Source organism: Ischnura elegans, chromosome 3 (assembly GCF_921293095.1).
Source record: "Ischnura elegans chromosome 3, ioIscEleg1.1, whole genome shotgun sequence".
Lineage (NCBI taxonomy): Eukaryota > Metazoa > Arthropoda > Insecta > Odonata > Coenagrionidae > Ischnura > Ischnura elegans.
This window is the reverse complement of record NC_060248.1, coordinates 50,615,839-50,626,275: the sequence shown is the minus strand read 5'-3', so window position 1 is coordinate 50,626,275 and position 10,437 is coordinate 50,615,839. Positions and strand designations below refer to the sequence as shown.

At 41.2% G+C, this 10,437-nt stretch overlaps 1 protein-coding gene across 1 annotated transcript in view; it reads right to left on the bottom strand.

Annotated features, from left to right (window-relative positions):
- Nucleotides 1–223: 223 nt before the first annotated feature.
- LOC124155759 (insulin-like growth factor-binding protein complex acid labile subunit) overlaps nt 224–10,437 on the bottom strand; it is a 464,134-nt gene continuing 453,920 nt past the window's right edge. The window contains exon 6 of the mRNA XM_046529845.1: nt 224–2,733. Within this exon, the coding sequence (XP_046385801.1) occupies nt 1,542–2,733 (1,192 nt within the window). The 3' untranslated portion in view covers nt 224–1,541. The remainder of the gene's footprint in view (nt 2,734–10,437) is intronic.

The window sequence follows — 10,437 nt, the reverse complement described above, 5'->3', positions numbered from 1 at the left end:
AGATCGGTAAGATTATTATTTTTACTGAAAAACGATAAAAATAATTTCCGTTCATTTGAAAAATGTACTTGAGAAATTTTTCCACCGGTGGTACTTTTCGTATGATCTCATTGAGATAAATTCCCGATCGGCTCAAATTCATCACCGGCGCAGCTGAAGTCACCTCCTTGCCGGTTCTTTCAATATATGAAAAAGTATGAAAAGAAAAAAAATAGGCAGTGAGTAGATTGGCATGTTCTTTACTTTATTAAGAGACTTACGATATCCATTTAGGCTGCACCTCGACAGCCCGTATTTCAGATTCCTTTGGTATAAAATGCATCTACGTCAATTCCCTCAAAGAGTATTTTTTTAAGCTTACAACTATACTTTTTTCACTTCAGTTTTAGCGGTCACACGACCGATAATATCTAGCTTAGTCGTTCCTTAAATTAAATAACACGCATTTCTTTGACCACGCTTAATATTGGGATATTTAATCAATGGCTGAAATGCCAGCGGCTCTGGATAAGAACCGAAATATTTAATTACGTTTTTTGGCTTTAAACACCATATCCCTTCATGAGATATCCGTAATTAGTTAAGTCATGAAGAATTTCCCTACAAAGGTTTGCATTTCGTAGAAGCGCACTGTCACAATTCACAATCTCACACGTTTTACACCTCACACACACACACACACTGGAAGTCACAATTACACATGCACATCTTCTGCATCAACAGTTAAAATCTATCTTACTTTAAAAATATATATAAAAGCCCTAACTGACTGATGACAATTAAAGATGCAGTTATATAAGGAATTCCTCCCTACATTTTAAGATGACAAAGTGAATCCTGTTGGGATAGAAAATATTATAAGAGAAACACAGAGGAAATAAAACCACTTAAGCGCAGCATTATGTCAACAATAAAAAAAAAATTGTTACTTATTCTGCGAATGCGCATTATCAAAGGTAAAATACACTCATGACGAAATGGCAAACGCTCCATTGGGAAGGTATGGATCGCAATAGAAACTTTTTGCGGCTAGCACCAAAGAAAGGTACCAACAGATAGGAGCACTGCACGACAGTTCGGCTTGAGCCATCTCGTTTTCTCGGCAAAGATAACGTCGCCCTTTTCCTCATAAATAAAAAAGGTCAAGTTTTACAAAAGAATGCCGACAGAAAGGGAAGCTCTGCATTACGATTGATCCTAACAAAAAGGACAATCTTATTTTTATGACGGCGACGACATGAAAATGCATGCCACGAGGAATAAAACATTGACACACACACACACGCACATTCTTACACGCCCGAATATGATAGTTCGTTTCCTCGTCTAATTCTTCAATTGCCATGGGCAATGGGAAATATGTGAGAAGCAATATCCTTGCTCATTTTCCTTTTAGCGTTTGAAACCCATGTCAGGAGAGTCGGTGCGTCCACAAGAGACCTCTTTCGTCCGATCGCCCATCCTCAATTCTCGTACCTCCCCGCTCCTCGCATGAGGATGTCACAATAGATGCACACGACGTCTCCGGCGGGGGCCGTCACTCAGGCTCCGCCGTTCCCTGCCACCACGGCCGCCCTGGCAGTCAGGGCAGCCCCCAGCTCGGGGTCCCGCGTGATCTCGTCGATGGTGGCTATGGAAACGTGCTTCACGTCCGGGTGCGTGATAGTGACCCCAGGAGGGGCGACCTTCCCGTTCCTCTGAGGGGACCAGGCCTTCTTCTCCGTACCGCCGTTCAGGCATTCCTCAGGGCCCCAGCCTCCGTCGTCATCTTCCTCCTCGTGCTGTCCCAGGGTCCCGCGCTTGTCCTCCCGCGTGTAGTAGTGGGCGGCGTGCCGTCTACGACACGCGCACGCAGCTATGCCGGCCGTGACCAGGAGTAGGGCCAAGCCGGCGGCAGCTGCGGAAGCGGCGACCAACCCGGCACGCGCCGCCACGCTACCCTCCAGCAAAGCACCCGGCCCCTCCCCAGTACCGTACCCTTCGCCGCAGCCTGGAAGGCTGTCCGGGTCCAGCGAGCCGAGTCTCCGGCCCGCCAGGCCTCGTGGACCGTGGCAATCCGGGCAGGAAACGCCTAGAGGAGATTCGCAAGCCCTCAGGATCAGGTCGCTGCCGTTGGCCCACCTGATCATTGCGGCGTTGCACCGGTCACAGGCCCAGGGGTTCCCGCCGAGTCGAAGCTCGGGGACGATCTGGTTCTTCTGCGACCGATGGAGGGCGGTGTCCAGGCGGCGGAGGGCCGACACGTCAAGGCCGCGCATGGCGTTGTCGGAAAGGTCCAGTATGCGGATCGAGTTCAAAGAGGAGACGAGGGTGAGCGGGGGTCTCGATAGGGCGTTTCCGGACATGTTGAGAACCCTGAGGGCAGGAGCCGGGGCCATGGTCGGTATGGATCGGAGGCCCAGGCGGGAGAGGGACAGGACCTGTATCTTAGGGAGCAGGGGTTCCAGGGCGAAAGATATGGCGTCGGGAGAGAAAGGGTTCCCAGATATGTGGAAGGCGGTGAGAGTGGTCGCGAGTGGGCTGAGGACACTGGCCTCGACCCGCTCGAGGCGGTTGTCCGATATGTCCAGATCCAGGAGAGCGGGGTTGTCGTTGAAGGCTCCTGGGGCGATCTTGGCGAGGCGGTTGCGGGCGAGCGAGAGAACAGCGAGGCGAGGTCCGGAGAAAGCCCCGTCCAACACCACGGACAACCGGTTCCCGTCCAGCATCAGCCTTTCGAGTCTCCTGAGTGGCCTAGAAGGGAAGAAAATTAACTTGCTAATCATCTAGACCTCCAAATAAAAATGAAACAATGAATATACAACATATGGTGTTGAAACACATGGCATTAAAAGCATTAGAAGAATATTTTCCAAAGTATCGTACACATGATTCCTTCAACGCCCAGTATAACTGATGCTTACCATTGACCACTCTGATTTTTGTGATAATTTGTATTCATTAAAGCATAAAACACAATATATTTGTTGCAGCATTTAAGCACTAAAATCTCCTCTACTCAATCCGCAGTGGATGCTGTGGATCCGCAGTACTGTGACGGTACGATTTTCCGTGGATAATAGAAGAGACAGCCACGTTTAAGGAGCCCACCTTATATCGACTAGTTCTATAAGATGTTACTGAATGAATGGCCAGTTCCTAGCTGATAATAGTAAGACTAGCCATCGGTATGTCAACTACTTAAATAATATTCCAGTTGTCGTACCGAAAGAATGAATGAATGAACGTTTATTTATACTCTGGGTTTCCCCATAAGCATAAATACAGAATGCAACAATTTTTACACAAACAACAAAAATAAAAAATAAATTTATTACATACAAATATAATTGGTACCATAAAGATAAATTAAACCGACAAATTACTATACGCAACAAAAAGCAAAAGAGCATATATGGAAATAAAAATTATCCTATAAAAATATCAATTGAATGAATATTCAATGAACAAAACCGAGTACCTCTGTATTCCACAAGTTTTAAGAAAAATCTAGCCGAGAGATGGCGTTAATTTTTCAAGAGACAATTTATTTAAAATTTAAAACACTACAGCAAATAAAACGAAATTTTCACAAATTGTGCTCAACTATTATATTTAAAAAATTTTATTCCTTAGCTTTAATTATTCCTATGATACCAGCTTTACATACCATACCAAAAATCGCGACGAAAAATGAAGAAAGAGCCAATACAACAATAATATTTTATCATTTAAATAAAGATTCTGCTTATTTTTCACTGATGATAGACCATAAAGTAAAAACCAATTGAAAAATTTGTTTATAGTATCGATGAGGAATACATAATTTCTCATAGAAATAGAGATCTAATACTTCGGTGAATAGCGTTAGTAAACATAGGAACAGGTCGTAGTGATGGGCAAAGTCGATCATTTTAGTGATTCAATCATTTTGACTCGAGTCACACAAGTGATTCAATCAATTGATTCAATCATTATGATCGAAAAGACTCAAATGAATCAAGATCGAAAAGACTCAAAGGAATCAAGATCGAAAAGACTCAAAGGAGTCATGATTGAAAAGACTCAAAAGGAATCATGATCGAAAAGACTCAAAAGGAATCATGATCGAAAAGACTCAATCAATGGATGTAATAAATCACTTTGAATAATCGAATAAATACTGCCTCATCTGCGAAGAGCATTGGTAACGCTGATTGCTATCCATATTATCATTTCATATACTATTTTGATTGTGAATTCCTAGATGAGTAAATTAGATTGCAAAAATGAAGGAAGTAGTGTCATGAAAATATTTGGGAAGGCAAAACTGCCAGTTTCTTAACACTAATAAAATAATTTCTAACTACATATCTCAAAATACAACACAAAATACATCACACACTATGCATGAATCTGATCTGCAGGATAATTTTATGAACGGCACAATAAAATGTAACCAGCTTTAACTTCTACTTCTTAACGTTCTCCTACAGGAGTCATCTTAATATTTTCCTTTTACGTGTATTGGTGTTATTAATACTGATAACTGCTGGAAAACATTTAAGAAAAAGATTACACAAGTATTCAGTTCTTCATGACATAACTATTTCTGCCCTGACGAAAATAGATCAAGCATCGATCGTTCCAAATTTTGAAACAAACCGGAAACCGGGATGATTGATATGAAACCGGAAGTTGGAGTGATTGATGATTGATGATCGACTTGTTTAACGAAATGAATCATGAGTCATTTGATTCACCCAGTGATTCAATCTTTTTGATCGAATCGTTCATGATCGACCCATCACTAGAACAGGGACTATTTTGCCATCTCACGTCCACGCATTCTCGCATGTGTTAAAGTTAAAGTAATTCACCGCTTTACACGATGCAATTTTGACTGCGCCTCCTTGCACACTTCAGATTGTGGAAGTACGTGCCCCGTGTAAAACGACCTTTAGAGAGACTATAGGGAAGAATTTATCCCAGAGTCTGATGCTAGTACACACCAACCAGTGGCGTCGCGAGGGGAGAATCCAGTGGTGTCCGAACTCCCCCGAAATATAAAATCGCAATTAGGTTTCTTCATCATAGAAGGAAACAAAATATTGAAAAATCATGACTTTACGAAGGTTTTCTTGGAAAAATGAATTTTTTTCGATTATAAAAAGTGTTAATATTAGTTTAAAACCTTCTACGTACTTAGCACCCTGTTTTCCAAAATTTTTCCTCCGGATCACCCAGATTTTGGATCCTCCCAGAAAAAATGTCTCGCTACGCCACTGACACCAAATATTCTTCCTCTGGCTAAATGCTGAAGACTACCGGATGAAAAAGCCTCCGCTTCTCCTCCTTCCTGCCTCACCGGATTCTCTCTCTCTTACAACGCTATAATTTTTATCATCCCAAACCCCCGCGCGATTTTTATCGTCCCTATTCCCGATAACGTCTCGCGTGCCGCCGGATCCTTCATCCTCTCATTTTTCCCATCGGTCGTTCATTACCACTCATACCCTTTTCCCCAGCATTCTTTCATATTCTCTCATATTTTTTAATGTTTTTTTTTCTCTCAAAAAATACCATCCTCAAAAACCAATCCACCTGCGCTGCAGCGAACGCGACGCGTTCCCCCTTTAGCGGCCAGCGACCCCGAAAAACTATTTCGGTGCCATATAATTTATTCGCCTTCCCCCAAGTGTCTCCCATCGGTACCTACATCCCACATCGACTTAATTTCCGTGGCACGCGAATTTCTTCTAGGATGATTTACGAGTCTTTATCCCAAGTTACATTTTGCTCGACTATTTTTTTTAGTCTCTCCATAAAAAAAATGTTGCCCCCTTTAATCCATAATGCACATCCTCAAAATAACTACACAGTTTCTCTTCCTCCCTCCTGAACTTCAATTTTTAATGCACTCTTCCTTTGAATGGGGCGAGTGAGGAAAAAAATTATAACTTACAAGAAAAGGTTTTTTTTATGGTTGGTCCTTGCCTCAAGAAGTTATTCCTCGCACGGTAGAGAGGACGAAGATGGTTGCTTCTTTTATTCTCCTTCTTTGCCCTCCGATTTTCATTCGTTTTTCGTCCTCGGTTTCCGTCCTCGAGGGCTTTCTTTCCCTTCTCTTAGCCATCCAATCTCTCCACTCTTGTCCTTCCGCTTGAGACTGCCGTTCGCCATCAGCAGTGCCCTCATCCGCCTCGGGACTGAACTACTTGTCTGATATACCCTTCTTCACCCACTGTCTCCTCAGCAATCTTTCCCATGGCTGAGAATAGTGGATTCAATATTCTATAAACTGCGATGTCATAAGATTAGATACAAAGAACCGAGCCCTAACTAATTCCCATCTTCGATTTGTTGTTTAACATTACAATAAATTGAAACGAAACCTTTGTTATTGCGCACAAAATTTATTTACGACAGGTTTTAACTTCTAAGGTCATCTTCAAAACCTATAGAGGCGAACCAATCGTAAATAAATTTATGCGGAATGAATAATCTTCCGCTTTCATTAATTTTAAATGTTTATCACATTTAACAAACTTTTTCCGCGTTAAAAAACAAGATTAAACAATCAACTATCGTTATCCTATCACCTTTATTTTAAAGGCTGTATTGTGGGCTATAGTTATTGTTTTAATATGCAACTAACTAATACAGGAGGAGCGTGGTGGCATTGCGGGTAGGACTTTTGCTTTCGGATTGAGGGGTCCTGAGTTCAGATACCAGATTTATTCCAGCTTCCTTACTTCGAACACCTCCAACCAAAATTCTCGAAGTGTTATGTGGCTCAGGGAAAGGAACTTGCCCCCTACCATAAATATGTGAAATTCACACGCCTTTGGCTTCGCTCGGGATTAACTCTACCCTGTTCCACGTTAGCTCTACCCACCCCCCTGGTAAAATCACAGAGAGTGAATCCAATAAATTTTGAGCTTTGGGTATAAATTCAGGTAAATGAAGATCTGAAAAAAAAAAATACTCGGTGTTTTACAGCGATTCTCTTGAATGTATTCACGTGCATTCCTCTAAAATTTCAATCATTCTGACAGGTAATTTTGAGCTTCATATGAGGGGGTGAGAAACTAAGGGGTACAAGTGATTTTATTCTAAACTGAGTCAGATACTGAAATTGATAGAAGAAATATACTAAAACTTCGTGGCCTAGGGATACGAGGGAGCAGTGGTGGATCCAGAATAGGGACAAGGAGAGTCGGAGTGGAAGGTAACCAACAAGCAATAGTGTAGGTCTAAAAAAATTACAATTCTATGTAGTGTACATTGGATGCCCTAGAGGGGAGGATAACCCCCCTAACCCCCACATAGATCCGCCACTGCGAGAGAGTCTCTAGTCTGTGTGACTTCGAGTGGAAAATCAAACGCACTACTACATATCTAGTTATCTAGTTGATCCCGTTTGTTTTTTTACCTGATTTCTGTACGTGACTCTGTTTAGAAAAAAATCACTTGTTCCCCTTGGCTTCTTACTCCCTCATGTAAGCGCTCGGGCTCTGTAAGAGCTCTGGAGATATTATTTTCTGGTAATTTCTCGCTGCGACGCAAACATCGAGTGCCTAACTGCCAATCGTGATGGGTCGACGTAGCCCTTTCCCTCCTTCGATACCATCCATCTAATTATCCCGGTCGCCATAGAAAGACACGCGCTCGAGCTCTCCCCGAAATCTCACGTCTCCTTCCATCATCCTCTTCTCGACAGCGTCCTCTCTGTCTCACATCCCAAGGACTCACCACTTTCCCCCTTTTCTCTTCACTCCATCGTCATCATCTTCATCATCCACTTCTCTGTAACACGGCCTTCTCCACTTCGGATCGATTCCATTCCCCTTTACATTCTCTCCTCCTTAAGCTCTCTTTCTCTCCGTCTTAAAGGTCTCTCCGACGTTGGATTTCCGATATCGCTTAAGGTTTCACCATCAATTTTTCCTCAAATATAAAGATTACATTCAGTAAGTATAAAAAATCACGGTCATGTTAGATCCTTTGATTAAACGTCATAATGAGCACAAATAAACGAATCACCAAAAGAGGAAACCAATGACTAAAGAGAGTTCAGTACCAAATCATATTCGCTATGAACGTAACCGCACATCGCTTTTCGCTTAGGAACAAACCATTCTCAGACTTGGCAAAATATGTCCGAAGGTACGAAGTAAGGACTCTAAATCAGTTTAGAAAAGAATAATATCTCTAAAACAGTTTTTTTTCTAAGGGTGCCCAATAACGTTGTCCCCATCAATGTTGAAAATTTGAAAAAAATACATAAGAGAATGGGTACGATAATGAAATAACCAGAATTATATTATCTTACAACAATAGTGACCACGGAAGAATTGGATGCAAAGGGTAGGATGGAAGCTCTAATTGGAAGAGATATTACCAAGGAAAGGTATTTTTCGTCATATGCTGCGAGAGGTGTTAGATAATTCAAAATCGAATCGGGAAATTAAATAAAGGAAAACAAGCACAAAGGGATTGTAACTAAAATACGATTATGAGTAGGTCTCTAAAAATACGAATTTTGTAAAGGTGACGGAGAATAAAGCTAATTAGCTGGTAACAAAGAAGGAATGGACTAAAGGAGAAAGATGGACGGGAAGGAGGATAAGAGGTCAATATATTACCAAAGGAAAACAGCTTATATGTATGGCCGCACAATTACGGTATCAGAATCATATGCTTGACGAAGTAGAACGTATCGGACCTCGAATACGGTCCATATCACTCAGCAACAACCCAAGAAATTTTCACCCGATGAGAACGACGGAAAAGGCCAGATATTTTACAGAGAATGTAGTTGAGGGAGGAAATCTGTGAGATTGGCTTTGCTCGTTCTTTTGGGATAAGTTGCTGAGTGGGGCAGACAGCTGGATAAATGATTAAGTAATACGTGATTTCAAAGTAATAGAGATAGTAATTAGGTAGTGCCTAGCGGCAAGTACCTTCAGGTCTATAGTTTTCGGGGACTGGATTAATGAAAGTGTACACTTTATCTATTTGCTACTGTTCATCTCCTTCTCCTAATAAACTGCTATCTTCGATGCATGGAACAAATGTCTAAAGTCATGTCACAAAAATTACAGAGAAACAACCAAATTCACTTACTTTTTAGCTAAAAACATTGAAAAGGGACTTTGATGATGACTTGTAGGTAGCTATCTCACTCAGCGAGGCAAAAAAGGAAACGCTGATGACGAGGAAAATATTTATTTACCTTTTCCTCACAGATTTTAGACATTAATAGCGAAAATAACGTAAACTAAACAATTCTCAAAAATAAAAGATACAGTGTCCAGCGTGATGCGGTGGAAATCTTTGATATTCAGCTCATTAAAACAACTTGTCTGTTTCCACACTATTTTATTTTCACCGACCATGGTTTCGGCAACTTGTACCCTGACAATGGCACAAGTTGCCGAAACCATGGTCGGTGAAAATAAAATAGTGTGGAAACAGACAAGTTCTTTTAATAAGCTGAATTCTCAAAAATCATATGGTTAGCCAGAGCCATTAATAAAATTTTACAAAACTTCTATTCTCCCATAAAACCTTGCTAATGGAAAAAGATAATTTTTTTAACGACTGCATGTACATCATTTGAAGGGATGAGAAGCCATGTGAGCCATGTGATTAGTTACAGAAATTGTTAGAAGAAGTATATAAAAAATTGGTGCTAAGGGGATACGAGTGAGTCTCCGTTCTATGCTGACATCGAGTGGAAAATCAAATGCACTTATAAATCCCCCGTAGATTTCGCTCGTTTTCTTTACATAATTTCTGTTGTACCTAACTCTGTTTAAAAAAAAGTCACATGTACCCCTTGGCTTCACACCCCATCATTTAGCAGGAAATTTGGAAATGAAGCGATCGTAAATTTCAATCTCTATAAGAAGATAAACAAATGAAGCATGTTCACATGACATTCTTAATGCCGCAATTTAAAATAAGATCTTGGCATAGAGAACATGGCAGGCACTTACGATAATGGCCTGGATTACCAAACCTATATTTCTGGAAATGTTTTTCCTAATCATCGCCATTTATTGTCCCAGTATTCTTCACAATACATACAACTCTTCACAACTGCCTTAAATCTATCCTCTCATTTCTCAAAAATCCGTGTGACCAAGTCCGATCGTCATTTTGATTCACGATGCGACACTCAGCTACTTCCTCATTCATCGACGTCATAGTCGTAATTACCTCTTCCATATTCTCCTTTCCCTTAAACAGAAAGTGCCGCGTGGACCCATTCCTTCAGCTCAATTGATCGGATACGCAATATTCCTCAAGAATGTTTGCCATGCACATTAAAAAGCGATCCAGATGCCATCTTGTTTTGGTTAATGAGATATTTCATGAACAATAATGCCTTTCCGGCCTAGAACTATTCCTACTTAAAACAAAAAGAACCTTTTCCACCCCATATCCTCTGAATTCTACCACAATGATTAA